The sequence below is a fragment of the Ahaetulla prasina genome, chromosome 1 (genome assembly GCF_028640845.1).
Source record: "Ahaetulla prasina isolate Xishuangbanna chromosome 1, ASM2864084v1, whole genome shotgun sequence".
Classification (NCBI taxonomy): Eukaryota; Metazoa; Chordata; class Lepidosauria; order Squamata; family Colubridae; genus Ahaetulla; species Ahaetulla prasina.
Window position 1 is genome coordinate 56,554,931 of NC_080539.1, and position 21,214 is coordinate 56,576,144.

A 21,214-nucleotide genomic window follows, 5' to 3' on the forward strand; every position below is an offset into this window, starting at 1 on the left:
TCAAGTTGGTGGCCCCCCGGAGAAAATCCCGCAGGAGAGGTTCTCTAGATAGGGAATGATGAGATCCACAGGTAAGTATCGAATTGGTGCCTCTCTCAATGGTTCAAATGGACTCCTGGTCAGAGAAGAGAGAATCTTGTGTAAACTCCAGGAAGGGAATCTATGAACCACAGGTGGTCTCAAGTTGGTGGCCCCCCGGAGAAAATCCCGCAGGAGAGGTTCTCTAGATAGGGAATGATGAGATCCACAGGTAAGTATCGAAGATATAGCTGCCAATTGTCGCCTCAAGGTGTTTGGTGATAGTCCAGCCTTGAAACCATCGTGGAGGAATTCCAGTACATGTACTACTGATGCAGAAGTAGCAGATCTGGACCGTGCCTCACACCAGGTCACGAATGCCCGCCAGGTGGCCTGATAGATGCGAGAAGTGGAATCGCGACGGGCCGCTTGAATGGTTGGGATGATGCTGGTAGGAACCTGAGCCTTCTTTAAGATGATCCGCTCAACCTCCAGACGGTTAGGCAGAGCCATTGTGGATCTGGATGTTGAATGGGACCCTGGTGAAGCGCCACTTTGCAGTCTGGTATCCTCCATGGATCCTGAACCGACAGTGCCAGGAGATCTGCGAACCACGGTCTCCTGGGCCAATAGGGGGCGACAAGTATCAGCTCGGATCTCTGCTCCAGTAACCTGCGGATTACCCTGGGAATCGGGGAGAGGAGGGAAGGCATAGAGAAGGCCCTGAGGCCAAGGGCTGCGTAAGGCATCCACCGCTTCCACTCCACGGGATGGGAACCGTGTGAAGTACTGCGGAAGTTGATGGTTGTAGGTGGAAGAGAATAGGTCTACTTGAGGGAGGCCAAACCTTGCCGACAGATCGTTGAACAACGAAGGTACAAGAGCCCATTCCGATTGATCGATGGTATTCCGACTCAGAGAATCTGCCATGATGTTGGTAACCCCCGAAATGTGGTCGGCCTTCAGTGAGGCAAGATGGGCCTCCGCCCAAAGGTCTAGTCGGAAAGCCTCCTGAAGAAGAGAACGAGAATGCGTGCCGCCCATACGATTCACGTGGGCCTTGGCCGTAGTGTTGTCCGTTAAAATCAGAATGTGTTGACCGGTGATGAGTGTCGAGAATGCTTGGAGTGCTAGGAAAATAGCTCGTAGCTCCAGGAAATTGATGCTGCGTTGAGCTTCGAGTTCCGACCATTGGCCCTGAGCCAGGTGTGATTCCAAATGTGCTCCCCAGCCAAAGAGGCTGGCATCCGTGGTGATGGTCAACCGGGGCGGTTCCCTGAAGCAGGTTCCCCGGAGAATGGCCGGTGAAGTCCACCATTCCAAAGATTCCCGAACGTCCTTGGGAAGGATCACTGTCCTGGAGGAAGAGCTGACGTGATTTCGCTGGTGCGGAAGGAGCATCCACTGCAGAGGCCTGCTATGGAGACGAGACCACGGAATAATGTCATAGGTGGATACCATTTTTCCCAGCAGCTGAGATAACTGAATCAAGGGGGTAGGACCTACCCACTGACAATGGGTTGCTAGGTTGGATAGGCTGTTACGCCTGTCCTCAGAGAGAAAAACCATAGAATTTTCCGTGTCAATTACCGCCCCCAAATGAACAATGCGGGAGGATGGTGAAAGGTGGCTCTTATTCCAATTTATGGAGAAACCGTGATCTTGTAAGATCTGGACAGTAGTGGCCACATCTCTCTCTGCTGATGATATTGAAGATGACATGATCAAGATATCATCAAGGTAGGCCTGAAGCCTAATGGGGGTGGAGCGGATGTGGGCAAGGAGGGCCGATAAAATTTTTGTGAAAGCTCGAGGGGCAGAGGGCAGCCCGAAAGGCAATGCCCTGTATTGATAGTGCTGCCCTCGATAACAAAACCGAAGGAATCGATGGTGGGAAGAAAGTATAGGGATGTGGAGGTATGCCTCAGTTAAGTCAATCGAGGATAGGAGGTCACCCGGACGGATACATTCTAAAATAGTCCGAAGTGAATGCATTTTGAATTTGTGGTAAATAATGTAACGATTAAGGGCCTTCAAATCAAGAATCGCCCTCCATCCCCCCGAAGCCTTACTGACTACGAATAGACGAGAATAAAATCCCTGACCTCTTTGATCAAGAGGTACGGGTTGAATAGCCCTTATGGAAACCAGGTGGTTGATGGCCTCTGCTACCAGAGACCTGGAGATAGAATTGCGAGATACAGGGCAACGTAAAAAGGTGTTCGGGGGAATGGATTGAAATTCAAGAGAGAGACCAAATTTTTTATTTTTTTTATTTATTTATCAAACTTCTATACCGCCCTTCTCCCGAAGGACTCAGGGCGGTGTACAGCCTTCATTTAAAACAGTTAATATACATATTAAAATAACAATTAAAAAGCTTATTCAATAAAAGGCCAAATTAAAACCGTCAATTGACCATCTAAAATACCCAATAAAATTACCATTAAAAGTTTAAAATTTAAATTTAGAATTTAAAAAATCAGGCCAGTCCCGCTTGTATAAATAAATAAGTTTTCAGTTCCCGGCGGAAGGTCCGAAGGTCAGGCAATTGGCGTAAACCGGGGGGGAAGTTCGTTCCAGAGAGTAGGTGCTCCCACAGAGGAGGACCTTCCTGGGGCCGCCAGCCGACACTGCTTGGCGGACGGCACCTGAGAAGACCCTCTCTGTGAGGCGTGCGGGTCGGTGGGAGGCATGTGGAAACAGCAGGCGGTCCCGTAAGTACCGGGCCCTAAGCCATGGGCGCTTTGAAGGTGGTAACCAAAACCTTGAAGCGCACCGGAAGACCACAGGTAGCCAGTGCAGACTGCGCAGGAGTGGTGTTACCGGGAGCAGCGGTGCTCCCTCAATCACCAGCGCAGCTGCATTCTGGACTAACTGCAGTCTCGGGTACACTTCAGGGTAGCCCCATGTGAGAGCATTGCAATAATCCAGTCGAGAAGTGACGAGAGCATGAGTGACCGTGCATAAGGCATCCCGGTCAAGAAAGGCGCAACTGGCGGACCAGGCGGACCTGGTAAAAGCTCTCCTGGAGCGGCCGTCAAGTGATCTTCAAGCGACAGCCGTTCATCCAGGAGAACGCCCAAGTTGCGCACCCTTTCCGTTGGGGCCAGTGACTCGCCCCAACAGTCAGCAGCGGTTGCAGCTGACTGTACCGGGATGCCGGCATCCACAGCCACTCCGTCTTGGATGGATTGAGTCTGAGTCTGTTTCTCCCCATCCAGACCCGTCGGCCTCCAAACAACGGGACAGCACTTGACAGCTTCGCTGGGGTGGCCTGGGGTGGAAAAGTACAGCTGAGTATCATCAGCGTACAGATGATAACTCACCCCAAAGCCACTGATGACCTGTTAGCGGCTTCATGTAGATGTTGAACAGGAGAGGCGAGAGAATCGACCCCTGCGGCACCCCACAAGTGAGGCGCCTTGCGGCCGATCTCTGCCCCCCTGTCAACACCGTCTGCGACCGGTCAGAGAGGTAGGAGGAGAACCACCGATAAACGGTGCCTCCCACTCCCAACCCCTCCAACCGGCACAGCAGGATACCATGGTCGATGGTATCAAAAGCCGATGAGAGATCCAACAGGACCAGGGCAGAGGAACAACCGCTATCCCTGGCCCTCCAGAGGTCATTCACCAACGCGACCAAAGCTGTCTCCATGCTATACCCGGGCCGGAAGCCGGACTGGAACGGGTCTAGATAGACAGCTTCCTCCAGGTACTGAGGGAACTGCCGTGCCACCACACTCTCTACAACCTTCGCCACAAAGCGAAGGTTGGAGACTGGACGATAATTACCCAAAATAGCTGGGTCCAGGGAAGGCTTCTTGAGGAGGGGTCTCACCACCGCCTCTTTCAAGGCAGCGGGAAAGACCCCCTCCATCAAAGAAGCATTTATAATACCCCGGAGCCAGCCTCGTGTCACATCCTGAGTGGCCAGCACCAGCCAGGAGGGGCACGGGTCCAGTAAACATGTAGTGGCATGCAGCCTCCCCAGCAACCTGTCCATGTCCTCGGGAGCCACAGAATCAAACTCATCCCAAACCACATCAACAAGACGAGCCTCAGTCATCTCATCTGGATCATCGCAATCTTGGTCCAAGCTATCCCGAAGCTGAGTGATTTTATCGTATAGATAACCGCTAAACTCCTCGGCACGTCCCTGTAAGGGGTCATCCCGTCCCCCCTGGTGAAGGACGGAACGGGTCACCCGAAACAGGGCGGCCGGGCAGTTATCTGCCGACGCAATGAGGGAGGAGGCGTAGGAACGCCTCGCCACCCTCAGTGCCACTAGGTAGGTCTTTGAAAAATTTTATGGAGTTCTTGACCCAATTGTCAGAAGTTGAGTTATCCCATTGAGCCGAAAAAAGTTTAAGGCGGGCGCCAATGGGGGGATTAAAAGAAGACTCATTTGGTACGTCTGAATCCCCTCCCCCTTCCCCCCCGAAATGGCTTCCTGTTAGAGTATCTAAACCCCTGTCTGACCTGCCCATCTCGAGCCTGAGACCCTCTAGATGGCAGGTAACGTTGAGATCGGGAGGGAAAACTTCCTGAATCAAGTGAACGAAAGGGCTGAGGCCGAAAGTAAGGCTGTTGGCGAATTTTTCCTCTTCTAGATAACGATGGAAGTATCTTCCGCTTATCCTTGGTCTCTATCACGATAGGATCCAGGGAGGCTCCAAAGAGACTGGTCCCTGAGAAGGGAGAGGATGCTAGATGCCATTTGCTTCTGGTGTCCGCTTGCCAGTGCCTGAGCCAAAGCAGTCGACGTGAGGAGACGGCGGAGCCAATGGCTTTTGCCGAAAATTTAATTGCATTAAGTGAGGCATCTGCTGAAAATTCTAAAGCGGCCACTATTTTATTTATGTCCTGATGGGATCTGAGATCTGATGAAGGGATCCTGCTCTGAAGCTGTTTGATCCATAAAAGAGCAGATCTGCTGAAAAATGAGGATGCAGTGGAAGCTCTGACGGCCCAGGCTGAAGATTGATGACAATTAACAATCATACGGGCTGCACGTTTCTCCTCCGGACGAAGGGATTCATCTGCCTGGCCCGCAAGATGGGAGGAGGTTGTCAAAACAACCACAGGTGCGTCCACTGAGGGCACTTGCAACAACTTGTCCAGATCCTGAGCCACATTGTAAAATCTCTTGTCCATGGAACTTGGATTAGAGCCAGAACCTGGAGTCTGCAGCTGGCGTTCGACGACATCGAGAAAGAGTTTAGGTGCAGGGATGATTTCTGAAGCCACCGTGGGTTGGGCAAACAGATGACCCGAAGGGTCTTGTGGGGATTGGGCCGTAGTGGCAGAAGTAGAGACTCCTAGTCCGGTAGAGGTTTGTGCTTTATATAGTAATGATCTAAAAAGATGTGGCTTAAACAACCCCACAAAGGAAGGTTGATCTGGGGCTAAACCCTCATCGTCAGAGAGGGCCAGTTCACCCTCCTCATCAGAAAAAGATTCTTGACTGTATGAATCCAGTGAATGCTCCTGGGTCTGCCCTCTATTGGCCGCCTCCGCCGGAAGACCTGACCTCAGGGATGAATGTTTTCCGGAATGATAATTTGGTTGACTACCTGCAGCACCCTGATGGAGACACTGAGCCATCCCTTGTTTGATGGCCTCTGAGATATACATTCCGAATGAATCTGGCAACTGCAATATTGGTTGTTGTGACATGTGAGGAGCATTTGCTAGTATAGGTTGTGCCATCATGGGTAGAATATTAGTCGAAGTATTAATACTAGTACTTTGCTGGGATGAAGAGGGTAGAGCTTGAAAAAGGGTTGACGCTGCCCCAGAAGGGCCCTGAAATTCCTGAGGCAGAGGGGCAGTAGTAACTAGGTGTCCTGAGGGCTGATGATCAGAGCAAGGGGCCACCGGAAAAACAGGAAAAGCCTCAGCCTGAGATTGGAATAAGGTCTCCACTTGGGAGGTGGAAGGAAACCTCATGGACTCCGTGCGGTCAGGGGACCAGGCCCCTGTATTTGAGAGAGGAGCAGGTAAGGAAGTTGGAGAAGTGATATCCACTGCGTCTCCTGTGGGAGCGACTACTTCCGAAATAGGCCTCACAGACTTGGTGGTCTTCTTTAGGGACTTGGATATAGCCTTCTCTAAGGCCTTGTGCCAGCGTTCCTCCGCTCGGGAACTAGGCTTTTGAATTTTGGCGTTTTTGTTGGTGGCTAGCAGTGTAGTAGGAGAGACCCCTGAGGGGCCCTCTCCCGGGTCGCTAAGATGGCGGTTTCATCCCATGTCCCTAGGGCCTTTATTAGCTGCCGCGCCATTTTCGTCCGCCATTTTAAGGGTTTCCCGCCAAAAATACCTGCCGAAGCTGAGGGCTTCCTGCCAAAATAAACTGCCGAAGTTGAAGGGCAAATATCTTAAAAGGAGTACTCACGACCTTATTGGCTTCAATGACTCCTTCCGAGGTTCCTTGAGTCTCCTGGAACCGCTAACAGAATAGCTTGAGCCCAAAGCAGGATCGCTCGCCTCTGAGGCTGCTAGCGCGATATCGCTCGGCTCGGAGATCCCCGGCGTCATAATCGGCCGCTTTGCCAATGCGGCTGCTCTTAATCCTCTCTCGCTGAGGCCCTTTGTTGGATAGGGGCGGGAAAGAGAGAGAGAGAGAGAGCAGGGGCGTCCAAATCGCTTGCCAAAGGGCTGCTAGAGCGATCGGCTGAAATAATCTGTCTTGAGGATCTCCACGCCCCGGCAAGCCGCTTTGAAGAGCAGCTGCCCGCTCGCTGAAATCTAATTCAGTGAGCCCTCTGGGAGCGCGTCGGGGCGAGCCCGTGGTCGCTTACCCAGGAACTACCGGCAACTGATTAGTGGATAGAGCCGGTCCTCAGCAGAATCCAGAAAGTCTCGCTGTTAAAAAGGCAGGAAATTATAGCTATCTTAACTTTATTCCTAGATGTAGTTGAATGGAGAAAAGCACGACACTAGTGGTCCTGGCAAGGACCAAGTCGAAAAGCTGGAAGAGGCTATAGGAGGCGGAGCTAAATAAGAATTCTGCAGACTCGGTCCTACGGCAAGCCAGAGGATTTTCCCCAATCTGACCGCCGTTTCCCCCTCTCCTAGAAGGGGCGTATCAGGTAAGCCAGCTACCACAGCAAGTTCTGAACACCTTAGATTTTTGTCTGGTGGGAGGGAAATATGTCCAAAATGTTTGTATTGCCTGAATTGTAAAGGTAGCTGCATACACAGGCACACACAGAGACACACTATTCAGAATTAGTCTATTCCCTTCACTTATCTCCACACAAGACTTCTAGGTTGATTTTTGCTCTGTGGCACTAAAAGCCCAAGGAGTCAGATCTCCCTGCTAATTCCATGGGGGAGGGGCATCCCCCTCAGACAATTCCTCTCTTGAAGAGATAGCAGAAAAAGTGATATCCAAAACCCAAGCCCTGACTATGACTCACAAATGATGCTGCCCAGTTGCCCAGTAAAGCAAGATATGTTGCACTGGTAGTCTCATGAGTAGAAGTCCCAGGGCTCATTGTGTGTAATTTTTTAAAAAAAAAAAGAAAGGAAAAAGTCTGGATTGCACACTGATTAACCTCAATTTGGACTAAAAAAAAAATCTTGGATGCACTAAAGTAAGAGCTAGGGCAGGTTCAGTAACCAACCCTTGGAAATGGGCAGCCTGTAATTTAAAGGAAAACCATGGCTGTGAAAATTTTGGGATGTGTGCTTGCTTGAAACCTGACTGGAAGCTCACAGAAAGTGATATCTAACAGCTGAAATTAATTGGCATAGAAAATTGGATACTGTAAAATTCTTACCAGAACTTTTCCCCTGGCTGCTAGACCTTCATGGTTGAAAGCTTTTGGGAGCCACTGAAGGAATCTTTTTTCTGTTGTCTCTATCAATGGCTTCCTTTTTATCAGAAAAATTAAAAGCACTCATCAAGCCTCCCTGATTTGATCAATTTTAATTTTTGCCAAGAGCATGTTTCAAAACTCTGTTTTGAAAAAAAAAGAAGAAGTAGGGATTGTAGGAATTTAGCACCCACCCCCCTCCTAGTAGAATGGAATATTTTAGAAAATATTTAAAAAGGCAGAATATATTTCCCTGGATGAGAAATGGAGAAACATGTTTTAAAGTCAAAGGAGCTCCTGCAACTTCCTGACTCCCCCACCTTTGTCAATGGGCCATCATCTGCAACATAATAGAACCCATCTAGCAACTGAAACTCACCACATGGCAAGGCTCAAGCAAGCTTGAGAGACAGCCAGCAAGGCTAGCTAAGACCCCCACCCCCTGTGAGTCTGACAGCCAATCAGGGTACTCTTCCTGTGCCCCAGAAAGTTCAAAGCTCAGAAAAAGCATAAAGCCAGGGAGCACACAGGATCTCAGCCCTTTTCTGTTCAGGAACTCAAGCCATGTGATCCTGACCACCATTAAACCATCTTTCCAAGCAGCCTCCATGTTTCCAGTGTCTTTGTCCCCACTTGGAACTGAACCCAGATGGATATTTCTTCCAACACAACAATGTGCTTTTTTTATCTTGTTGAATGTTGTATTTAAAGATAATCTTATTTTAGGTATTGAACAAATGAATTGTTTGAAGAGTACATTTATATAATTTATTAGAACAGTTCAGTGGTTATCTGGTGGCTAACTAGCTTGCTTGCTTACTTATTTGTAATCACATTTCTGTGATGTGAACTCCAGTCACTCAGCTGGACAGCTTAATATACACAAACAGCAAAATAAAACAAAACTGTGAAGATAGCATCATTTGGAGGCAATATCAAGCAACTTTCTCCATCAGCAGAGATGGCCCTCAAAATCATCGTAACCCAAGGCGTAGGAAAAATGCCATGTTTTTAACACAGTAAAACACACTCAAGGGCTAATATTGTTAAAACTGCTGTGCTATGCTAAGTAAGAGTTGATGAGCAATACATCTGTCCTGCTTTGCCTCATCTAGGTGGCTTCACAGTGCATTTAAAAGTCCACAGAGCTGATGGAACTGACTGCCTCCAGTAAGATTGTCATGGTCTGGCTGACACATGCCAATGACATGGTTCAGCAATTCAGCTCAAGAGGAATTATAGCAAATATGTTTGTTGATTAGAAATTGTATGCTGGCAGTTCGCATTGGGGACTATAGGTAGACCAGTGCTTCTCAAATAGTGGGGCGCCCCCCCCAGGGGGGGCGCGAGGCTCCGTAAATGGGGGCGCGTTTGACCTCGGCAAACAAGCTAAGCCCCGTGTTTATGTCTCTGTATCCAATCAGAGAACAACGGGAGCATCTGATTGGCTGTCCAAAACCCTTGTGACACGAGCCTGTGGGAGCCATCTTTAGTGTGGGACTGCCAGTACATGTGACTGCGCATGCTCCTCCCTTTCAAGGAGAAAAACGCCTGAAAGAAAGTCGCGCGGGGGGGGGCGCGAAAAATGTTTTCTTCTTCCTAGGGGGGCATGACAGAAAATAATTGAGAAGCACTGAGGTAGACTGACATGAACATAATTTGACAGTGTTAATGATTCAGGTGCTACAAAGCACAATTCTCAAATAAAACGTCAGTACTAACCCCAATCAGTGGATTCCTTGAATAACCATCAAGCTATTTTCAACTCTTAGCAACCACAGATAATTGTTCATGATGATCTGTCCATAATCTGATTTTCAATACTGTTATTGTCACGAAGTCCTATCATGTGCACCTGGTCATCTCTTTCTTTGTCTTTATATAATGGGTTTGAGGTAGAATAATTTGATTCTGGTCATTTTTGCCTTGACTGAGAACTTGGGCTTGATTTGTTTGATGGACCATTAATTTGGTTTTTTGGCAGTCTCCATAATTCACAGAAACCTACAATACCAATGTTCAAAAGCATCAATACTCCTTATTAGTAAGATTTTTAAAATCCCATTTTTATTACTTTATAAGTTACTCAAGGTGGCAAACATACATAATGTTCACATGTTTATTGGACCCGTGTCCCTCCTGGTTGGTTACACGTGGCTGGCTTCGGGGAATTGTTAATGCTTCTTTGACAGAGGGTGTTTTCCTTCCGCCTTAAAAGAAGCGGTGGTGAGGCCCCTCCTCAAGAAGCCTTCCCTGGATCCAGCCATTTTGTCTAATTATCGTCCTGTCTCCAACCTTCGCTTTACGGCGAAGGTTGTTGAGAGTGTGGTCGCACGACAGTTCCCTCAGTACCTGGATGAAACTGTCTATCTAGACCCGTTCCAGTCCGGCTTCCGGCCCGGTTACAGCACAGAGACGGCCTTGGTCGCGTTGGTTGATGATCTCTGGAGGGCTCGGGACAGGGGTTGTTCCTCTGTCCTAGTCCTATTAGATGTCTCAGCGGCTTTCGATACCATCGACCATGGTATCCTGCTGCGGCGGCTCGGGAGGCTGGGAGTGGGGGGGCACCGTTTATCGGTGGTTCTCCTATCTCTCCGACCGGTTGCAGACAGTGTTGGCAGGAGGGCAGAGGTCAACTCCGAGGCGCCTCCTATGTGGGTTGCCACAGGGGTCAGTCCTCTCGCCTCTTCTGTTCAACATCTATATGAAGCCGCTGGGTGAGATCATTCGTGGTTTTGGGGTGCGATGTCACTCAGCTGTACATATCCACCCTAGACCACCGCAACGAGGCCATTGACGTCATGTCCCGGTGTCTGGAAGCCGTACGGGTCTGGATGGGGAGGAACAGGCTTCAGCTCAACCCCTCGAAGACCGAGTGGCTGTGGATGCCGGCTTCCCGGTACAGCCAGCTTACTCCGTTGCTGACTGTTGGGGGCGAGTCGTTGGCCCCCATGGAGGGGGTTCGCAACTTAGGCGTCCTCCTGGATGCACGGCTGTCTCTAGAAGACCATTTGAAGGCCGTCGCCAGGGGGGCTTTTATCAGGTTCGCCTGATTCGCCAGTTGCATCCCTTTCTAGACCGGGTTTCCCTGCGCACAGTCACCCATGCCCTTGTTACATCTCGCCTGGACTACTGCAATGCTCTCTACATGGGGCTCCCCTTGAAGAGCACCCGGAACCTCCAACTGGTCCAGAATGCGGCTGCACGGGTGGTAGAGGGAGCACCTCGTGGCTCCCATATAACACCTCTCCTGCACGGACTGCACTGGTTCCTGGTGGTCTTTCGGGTGCAATTCAAGGTGTTGGTTACCACCTTTAAAGCGCTCCATGGCTTAGGACCGGGCTATTTAAGGGACCGCCTACTGCCACAAACAGCCTCCCACCGACCTGTGCGCTCCCACAGGGAGGGCCTCCTTGGGGTGCCGTCGGTGAAACAATGTCGACTGGCGACCCCCAGGGGGAGGGCCTTCTCTGTGGGAGCTCCTGCCCTCTGGAATGAGCTGCCTCCGGGGCTTCGCCAACTCCCCGACCTCCGGACCTTCCGCCGTGAGCTGAAGACTTTTTTATTCCATCGTGCTGGGCTAGCCTGAATAAGTAATTTTAAATGGGGTTTTAGTTTTTTATACTGTTAGTTTTTAATATTTTGGCCACTATTTATATAAATTTTAGTCTGTTTTAATTTTGTATTTATTGTACTTTTAACTGGCTGTGAACCGCCCTGAGTCTTTTGGGAGAAGGGCGGTATACAAATGCAATTATAAAAAAATAAAAAAATAATATTCTTTTCTCCTCTGATCTTTCCACAGCAACCTTCTGAGGTAGGTTGTACTGAAAAGGAGTGACTGGCCCAATATCATCTAGTCAGCTTTCATGCCCAAGGCAAAACATGAACCATAGAATCCTGGTTTGTAGGCCAGCATCTTAACAACTACACCAAACTGGCTCTCTTCCTATCCTGCTTCAAAATCTAACTTTCATACCCATAGAGTGTCACAGGAAGTATTACAGCACAATTTTAAATACCTGAAGATATGGAGACATTATGGCATTTGAATGTTTTTTTAAAGCCTTCATGGCTTCTCTACCAAGTACTAGTCTCCAATTATTTGACTGCTTGTTCCTTTATGTTGCTGTTTAATCCCAAAAGGAAGAAGCTATCCATTGTCTCCAAACTCAGGCACCCTGAGTTTGGCATGGAGCTGATAAGAACTTGATCCCTGATTTGAGAGACAATTTCATCTTTGCAAAAGGGCTTCCTAAAAATATGAATCGCCAAGCAATTTGGGCAAAGCAAAAATCATTAAGGGGTGAATCAAATCATTTTTTAGGGTACAGAAACAGATACGTTTGGTATATGTGATATGTTAGAGAGCAAGTGACCAAACAAAAGACATTGATTACATGTGAGTCTCGAAAAATAGAAAACATTGATTCTATAAGACATTCCATAGGTGACAGATTTATGGCTTACATTACTCTTTCCCAGCTGGGTTTGTATCTTTGTTAAAGCTTGCAAGTGTATTCAAGGACTTTCAGAATATGCTGTCTATTGTGTAGTTGCTGAAAATACAAGTTCTCACATACCAAAGAAATGGCCTTTGCTAAGAACATGTTTTCTTCAAGTTTCAAAAAAAAGAAGCAGCCTAGATTGCCATGCTAAAAGTACTAATATCACCTTTGAAAATGCTAACAATGAAGTCTAAAATCTGAAGCAACACAACCACTTTGATATTTTCATTGCAATTCTAAGGCTGATAGTTCTATTCACTGTCATTAATTTGATGATCTTTATATGTAATTTTAATTCCATAGTTTTCACTTTATAATATATATTGACATCTAAAAATTTCTTTTGCACTTATTGCAAGAAATGGCATCTAAGTACTGCTGTGCTGAAATCTGCTTACAATTGCTTAAAAGTTTTCTTCCCCTAAAGAAGAGAGTTTCTTGTTAGAGATGTCTCAGAGTGCTAGTAGGAGTAGATAAGCTTCATATAGTGAGAAGAGGTCAATCTTTCAACTCAGTTGATGTTTCCCAGTGGGAATGTTGCCAGCTATTCCATGAGCTGGAGTAAAGGCAGAGTTTAACTTTTTAATGGCTGGCTTTTCCTGTTCTTTCTGTAATAATATGAATTCCACATTCATTTACATCTAGCAATATCTTCCCCTTTTTCTTAGTGTGAAGCCTCTGGCACAAAGCACATTTGTGCATGGAGACCATGGTGAATTGCAAACATGTAAATAGCTGAATGTCTAGATCGTTCCTGCCAACAAATTGGTATCGTAGTTACAGCCGTACATAAACCCCATTATGGGAAATTAAGTGTATTTAGAGGTTGGGCTACACACTTGCTACTAATCAATTTTATCTTCATACACAGATGTCTTCCCTTTGTTAAAGCTGAACATATTCTGGGACTGAAACGTAACACTGAAAAGATTTTTGTGTGTGAAAAAGAACACCAGTTCAAGTTATGCTTGGAATGTTAGGACTTCTGTGAGCTACAGGTGAAAGGATTAGTGCACTTAACATTACCAAAAATATGCCTCCTAAAAAAGCTGAGCATGACAGGATTTAGTCTCAGGGTGCTTTAAAAAGAATAAGTTCTAATATCCCCACCCTGCTATTCCATCTTTCCTTCTTACGGATTTAACATGGTTAGAAAACAGAAGCAAAAGAAAATACTGTACAATAAAAATAGAGCTACAACTACCGTATATAATTCTTTCTAACTCTATACACACATGCACACTGTGGATAAAAAGCCTATACAACCTGTTAACATGCCAGGTTTTTGAGACGTAAAAAAAAAATCAGACTAAGATAAATCACTTCAGATTTTTCCCTCCTTTAATATAACATATAAGCTGCACGATTAAATTGAAAAACAAACTGAAAATGTTTGTTTAGGGTCATTGTTATTGGGCCATTGTTGTTGAAAGGTGAAATTCCTCTTAATCTTTTGCATTTTAGGAGAAAATTTTGAGCCAAAATTGACTGATATTTGGAAATATTCCTAATTCCCTCCACCTTGACTAAAAAGCCCCAGTTCTAGTTAAAGTATGCTTCGTTGTGGGTATGGTGTACTTTTGGTGATGTGCACTGTTGTATCTGTGCCAAATATACTTTTATGGCCAAAAAGTTCAACCTTGGGTCTCATCAGACTATAAGACATTTTCCAACATGAATTTGTCAGACTTGATGTAGGCTCTTACAAAATGGAGCTGGCCTTGGATGTTCTTCTTTGTAAGAAAAGACTTCTGTCTTGCCATCCTGCCCTGCAGTCCAGATGTATTCATGTAGCTCTCCTTTAACGTTGCTATAGAACCCTTGGTAGCCTCTCAGACCAGTTTTGTTCTTGTTTTTTCATTAATTTTGGATGGACATCCAGTTCTTCATAATGTCACTGTTGTGCCATATCTTCCCTGCTTGTTGATGACTGTATTCACTGTTTCAAGGGTATATCCAATGCATTGGTGGGTTGCCCCCAGTTCGGAATGGTTCGCAAGAAAACCGGCGGAAGGCTCTGCCCACTGACCTGTATGTCTTCAAAGTAGATCTTCGTGCGCGGGCACGATGCAAATTGGTAGTAAAAGTAAGTAGAACCCATCCCTGATCCAATGCCTTGGAATTTTTTTTGTACTTTTTTTTCTGACCAATACCTTCCAACAATGACATTCCTTTGATGCTTTGTAAGACCATGCCTTCGATGCCCTTTGCAAACTATGGGTTTTGCTATAAGAGGCAACTGAATAAAATTATTATGCTACCAACCTGCATTCCATTGAGGACCTGTATACTGCACGAATCAAAAAGAGGGCTGTGAAAATACTTACAGATACCTCACATCCTGGACATAAACTGTTTCAACTCCTACCCTCAAAACGACGCTATAGAACACTGCACACAAAAACAACTAGACACAACAGTTTTTTCCTGAATGCCATCACTCTGCTAAACAAATAATTCCCTCAACACTGTCAAACTATTTACTAAATCTGCACTACTATTAATTTTCTCATCGTTCCTCTCACACATCTCCTTCCACTTATGACTGTAACTTTGTTGCTTGTATCCTTACGATTTATACTGTAATTGATTGTTTCCTGATTGCTTAATTGTAGCCTATGACTATCATTAAGTGTTGTATCATTAAATGTTAAATTTGTACCCTATGACTATCATTAAATGTTGTAAGTGTTGTACCTTGATGAAGGTATCTTTTATGTACAATAAGAGCATATGCACCAAGACAAATTCGAATCACAATTGGCCAATAAAAAATTCTATTTTATTCTATTCTAAAAGACCATGCCTTCGATGCCCTTTGCAAACAATGGCTTTTGCTGTAAGAGGCAACTGAATAAATGTCAGAAAAATCCTACTAAAATAGCTGAACTTTATGTGAGCTTGATCAGTCACTTTTAATTGATAGCAGTTGAATACTACTATTTAATACAAGTTTGGATGCGATTGGTTAATTCTGAACACAGCCATATCCCTACTTATAAGAGGGTGTGCACACATTCATGCAGTCATATTATTCTGTTTTTTTTAATTCCCTCCCTTAAATATTTCAGTTTCTTTTTCAATTAAATTGCACAGCTTATGTTATATTAAAGGTGGAAAAAATCAGAAGTAATTTTTTTTGCACTGATTCTTTTACATCTCAAAAACCTGGCATTTTAACTGGGGTATATAGATTTTTTTATATCCGCTGCATGTGTGTGTATGTGTGTATCACATTTAGAAACCACTCATCTCACAGCTACTCTGGGCGGTGTACAAGACATTAAAACATAAAAGCTATATATAAATGCTATAATAGGAGGCATTTGAAACAAGAATAGAATAATTAAAAATTAAACAGGCAGGAAGAACCTTCAAGCGCCATGAGTGCCTGCTCCTCTGTGGCTCGGTCTCTGTATACTAGAGAATTCAGATGAATTAATTGCAAAACAATAAAGCGGGATACAAATAATCAAATAGTTTACTTAATTATTGATGTACCTCGTGGGGTGCAATGTCACCTATAAATTCTTACTTCCTCAGGAAAGCCCTCCTGTCCGAGCTAGTATTGATACGACTGAGGGGCTTGAGATGCTAACCGATTAGATTTCCCGGGCTGGCCTTGTTAGCCTGCCGAGCTTCCGACCAATCAGAAGTGTGCGACGCCTCTATGAGCTGCTTCCCGACTCTCTTAAGTCCGCCTCTCTTTGTTGCGGCGCCCAATGGGGACGCTCCGAATGTCGGCAGCTGCCGGGTAACATGGTTACATGTCAGAGAGTAACACTTGATCATGGAACATGGACTAAGGAGAAGGCGTCCGAGTCAGCTGCAGGAGCAGCATCAGCCGCAGCCGCCTGGAGAGGCTCCGGTGCAATGAATCCTCTCGCGATCGGGTAAGACTAACGGCGGCGCAGCAGGAACGGGAGAATGGGTGGGGTCCTCGTAGCTGAGCGAGCGATGGAAAGAAAGAAAGAAAGAAAGAAAGGGGGGGAACCCTGTCCTTGAGAAAAAGAAAAGGCTTGCGGTGGTCGGGCCAGCCAGCCAGGCAAAAAGCCCCCCGCCCCCCTTGGGCTTCGTTTCACACGCACGTATTCCAGAAACTTAAAACCACATCCCGCCTGGAGGTTGCCAAAACGATGTGGAAGCGTGCGTGCGTTTTCCTTTACAGCAGCCTGACCCTGCTTGCTGCGCGCACTTGAGCTTTCCAATCTCTGAACAATAAGGTGGTGAACGTGGGAATGCGCACGGCGAGCCGCTGGAATCTCCCCTTGTGCGCGCGCGATTGTGTGTGTGTGTGTGTGTGTGTTTCCCTTTGTGGGTCCCAAGCAAAAACTGCGCCGGAATGCGGCGCCATCCGTCCTCTCTTGCAGATTTTCATTTAACCGAGGATCTGGGCTTCGAAATCTAGGTGCTTACAGCCCGCAATGGCGAGGCGTCCCGTTCCTTTTGTGAAACGTTTCTCAGACTGAAAAGAAGGCTTTTTGGCTGGCTGCTGCCGCCCCCTGCCGAGTGGCAGCCTGAGGATTGCTGTAGCAGAGCGAGCTTTTCTAGTGTCCTTTTGTTTGACAAGTGAATAGAGTAAAATCGGGCTTTTGAAGAAAGGCCCTTCCCTCGTTTGCTATTTCCAGCTGATAACAAGGATACCCGGTGGCTGTCTTCACACCACCCGCTTAATCGGGTCAAAGACCTCCTCTGCATGTACACAGCATGTAGCCATCCTAAGCTTGGCTACTATTAACCTTGCTGGGAATTTGGGCGGGGGTGGCTGAGGGGGCGAGGCTTGCCCTGTTTTGTTTTGCTCATTTGGTTAGTAGAGGATTCCGTTCGAACCAAGCCAGGGTTGTGAGGGAGATGGGTGGTTTTAGAATTTTGATGAATAAAAATAAAAACCATGCTAACTAAGGAAGGAATGTGACCGTCCCTGCAAAGTCTCAGAAAATGGATTGTTTTCTCTAACCCTGTCTTCTCCAATCTGATGCTCTCCATATGTCTTTGATTGCAGTGCTCATCATCCCCAGCCACCCTGGATTGTACCACTACACTGGGGATAATAGAAGCTGTAGTTTGACATGGCTGGAAGGCACTTGGTGGGAAGTTGAGCTTGGCTGCTTGATGCTGCTTGATACCATGTTCTCCATTCCTTATGTCTTTGTAGATTCTGCTTCTATAAGAAACAAGCCCTCCACCACCTGCTTGGTGGCTGCTAACAAGCGATTTCATGTCAGCCTCATTCATTTGGCGGGAGCAGGGAACAGAATGGAGGAGGCTTGCTTGACGGGACACTGACCAGGGTCTGTCTTCTGTCGGACTACTGGTTGCTTGAGAGCTCACAATGACTGGCTCTGGCTCCAAAGCTTCCCACAATTCCCACCCCAAGGGAGACAAAGGAGGCCGTTCCAGAAGCTCCCACACTCGGACGCTCAGTACTGCCAACAACGGAGGCTCAGAAGAGGAGGACAAAGATGGAGGAGCAGTATTCCTTGTCAACAAAAGTGGTTTTCCAATTGATGGGCAGACCTGGGAGAGAATGTGGGGGCATGTGGCGAAGGTCCACCCTTCGGGCAGAGAGATGGTGGAAACTATAAGGAGTGCTACTTTGCTTACAAAAGTAAGTTATGGCTCCCTCCTCCGGAGTCCTTGTTTTCTACTTAACAATCTGACCAGAATATGTGAAGGTTTCTTTGCTTGTTTATGTGTACTTGTTTATGTGGCTATTTTTACTTTTCTACTTTCTACTGTTTCTGCTTTCCCCTGGGGGTGTGATAAGTATTATTGCAAGAACTTATCTTCCTTGTTTCTTTTTGCAAGAAAAGAAATAATGGTGCACCCTTGGAATTTTATTAGCAATTGGTTAACTTTGGTGAAACTTGGAAAAAGGCAGAAATAGTCACACCTGGTTGGCATTTGAATAGGATACCACTTGGAAAGAAGACTGTGAAGTCAAAAATTATCCCAGAAGATAATTGTGGGGGGGGGAAATACTGCTACTGTGAAATTATTGTGTTTCTCCAAAAAGATGACCCACCTTGAAAAGAAGCCCTATCACGGTTTTGAGTGTGTGCGATTAAATTAAGCCTCACCCATGAAATTAGCCTTAATTAAGACCCCGCCCACCCCGGGGTGCAGGAGGTGGGACGAGGACGCAAGTAAAAAATAAGCTAGGGTGGGAATGGGGGGGTGGAGCTATCCTATTTGCCAGGCCTTGCACACCCCAGCACCTGCCTCGCCACCTTCTATGGCTGCTTGCCGTCACTTGCACGCATTGTCCTGGCCTCCGTTTTGCCTTCAGATGCCTGCCAGAATCTGCAGCCGATAACAGAATTCTGGATTGATTCAGAGCTCTGTTATCGGCTGCAGATGCCTTCCGGAAGGCATCTGAAGGCAAAACGGAGGCCAGGGCGATAAGTGTGAGTGGCAGCAAGTGGCCGCAGAAGAAGTGGGCCAGCAGTGGGCTCCTGCTGGGCGGGGCTGTTGGTGCCATTGCCACAAGGTGAATCAATAATTGAATCCCTCCAAAAAGAAGGCCTAGTTGTTTTTCAGGGGTCAAAAGAAATTAAGACCCGGCCTTCTTTTTGGAAAAACATGGTACATAAAAAAGTATATGTGGAGTTTACCAGTAGTGAACTCAACCAGGCTGGGAGGGGGGTGCTACCTCTAGAAATGGAACTAAATAGAAATAAAAAGGTGTCTAGTAACTACTAAAATCTTGTTCTGGATTCTGAGAGCTGTTGACATGTTTCAGATTTTTCTGTTCACCCTCAAAGGTTAGAAAATCGTTTGAAAAATAATTGAGCCCTACTCATTCAAAATTCAGAATCCTTTTATTTGTGGAGGGCTAATTGTCTCTCAGCCTTGGTTTTACTTGCTTTCATAAACCCTTGAGACATGTATGAATATAGTTCAACAGCTGCTCATTCTTTTCCTTGGAGGAAATATTTGTATTTGCAACCAAAAGTGCTAACAGTTAATTGTCACCTGGGCCTTTCTATACCAAGGGCTTATTTTGAGCAGCTATTTGCTTTCCTCACATTTGAAAATGTGCAGTCTAGTTCCTTATCGCCAGAAACGTTTGTGAAAGTTTGCAGCTCTGTGATAAGAAAGATGGGAAGAAATCGCAAGTAGCACAGCAGCTGAATTTGGCAGGAAAAACACCACTTTGCTGAGAGGTGCCAAGATGTTGGATTTAACAGGATGGAATTAGAAGCTTGCACTAATCTACAAATAGTTGGTTTTCATACTCCCCTGTCTCACTCTGAACATCTGCATTACTTGTCTGTCACACTAGTTGCATATCACGGCAGATTAACTTTGTCTAGACTAGGGATGAACAATTTTGGCACTTTAGAATTGGCTGAAGTACAGTTCACAACATCTCTTGCCATTGGACACATGGGCAAGTTTAATGGAAATTTGGCTTAGCAGTATCTAGCAGGGAACAGGTTGCTCACCTCTAGAAGGACTGTTTATTTCTGCGGGATCTTCAGAGTCCTATATGTCATCAAGTTCCTTTCGAATAGAGTTTCTCCATGACAATCTATCTATCCCTAGCCTACTGAAGTTTTTTGACTTAGTTCTTGATCTCTAGGATGAACTAGAGTCCTATTGACTGTGCATGAGGGCAAGAAAAGTGTGGCAGAGTGACAAATGCAGAGTTATGGGGCCAGTCCTGCCCCTCTTCTATATGTCTCATGATCTCCAAAGTGGTGGAGATTATGACATGACACCATTTTCATCATTCTGGCAAAGGCAGTGAGAGCCTGTGGATGCTGCTGTGGTTGAACCTACTCTTTCCAATCCAAGTCAGCTGATTACTATGCTGTTCCCAGCTCTGAATGGTAAAACATGTACCAAAATATAGTGTCTCTGGTATATGTCATCTGAAAGAAATAGTTGTTAGTGACATTTTTTAATTAGAGTATTATGGGTCAAGGTTCCTGTGGCTAGGTTTTCCTTTGGCTATGGAGGGATAAGAATCTGGGCTGAAGTAAGTGAAAGCTATCCAGGCAGGTGGTGCCTTTATGTGTCATCTCCTTTCATTTGCCACCCTAATTCTGCGCCACGTGACCTGTGACTGGAGAGCTCTGATGATTGATAAAACAGCTGGCAATCAAAGGATGGAAACACTTGCAATGGATACTCTTCAGAGACAGCAGCCTTTCCAGCCACCTGTCCTGTCTGTAAGCCCAAATGCTGAAGAGAGTCTTGGGTGGAGTTCTTCATTCTTTCCTCTTGTGTCCTAGCAGCTTATAGGCAAGGGAGGCATTGCTGAGAACAGCCTGCTGGATTTGTTTTCCTCCTGGAGAATTGCTCTGGTGATGGGAACCAGACTTGGGAAAATCTTGCTGTGTTATAGGAAGCATATATTATACCAATGGAGAAACTAACAAGTGGCCAGATCAGGACCTTGGCATTTTAAAAATTCATTTTTAAATTTGTGCAATAGAAGCATACTTTTCTCTGCTTTACTAATAGGAGCAAATTAAAGGGAAAATTATGGATGGCATGTCATCCTTTTCTTATAACAAAGTCCCTATTGTAAGCAGCAAGCACAAGAACTGTGATAAAAAAAAATACAGAATTGAAACAGAATGATGTTGCAGCACAACACTACTAATTTTCTAGTTGCAATCCATCTGCTACATGGCGATCTCAGGCAAGACAAAACGATCTTTGTGAGTCAGTGGATCGGACAATAAGGCCTCACAATATGGTTGCATGACAGTCGGTGGGCTTGTTCATAAAATGAGTGTCATGATGGTCACAGCCAGTTTCACAATACCAATTTAATGTAAGGCAAACTGGTGGAGTTGTTTCTTAGCCTCCTTTTCAGCTTCCCAGGATACTCTACCATGCCAGTTTAGCT

The 21,214-nt window shown here is 46.2% G+C and overlaps 2 protein-coding genes across 2 annotated transcripts in view; one reads left to right on the plus strand and one right to left on the minus strand.

Annotated features, from left to right (window-relative positions):
• LOC131191375 (uncharacterized) lies at positions 1 to 15,914 on the minus strand. The gene is made up of 2 exons (XM_058169479.1): positions 15,853 to 15,914; positions 1 to 1,435 (listed from the first exon to the last, which is right to left on the minus strand). The coding sequence occupies exon 2, from the start codon at positions 1,417 to 1,419 to the stop codon at positions 1 to 3; it is 1,419 nt and encodes a 472-aa protein (XP_058025462.1). The 5' UTR covers positions 1,420 to 1,435; positions 15,853 to 15,914.
• Positions 15,915 to 16,073: 159 nt separating this feature from the next.
• VASH2 (vasohibin 2) overlaps positions 16,074 to 21,214 on the plus strand; it is a 35,589-nt gene continuing 30,448 nt past the window's right edge. Inside the window, exons 1-2 of the mRNA XM_058165369.1 lie at positions 16,074 to 16,244; positions 17,507 to 17,959. Coding sequence (XP_058021352.1) covers positions 17,684 to 17,959 — 276 coding nt within the window. The 5' untranslated portion in view covers positions 16,074 to 16,244; positions 17,507 to 17,683. The remainder of the gene's footprint in view (positions 16,245 to 17,506; positions 17,960 to 21,214) is intronic.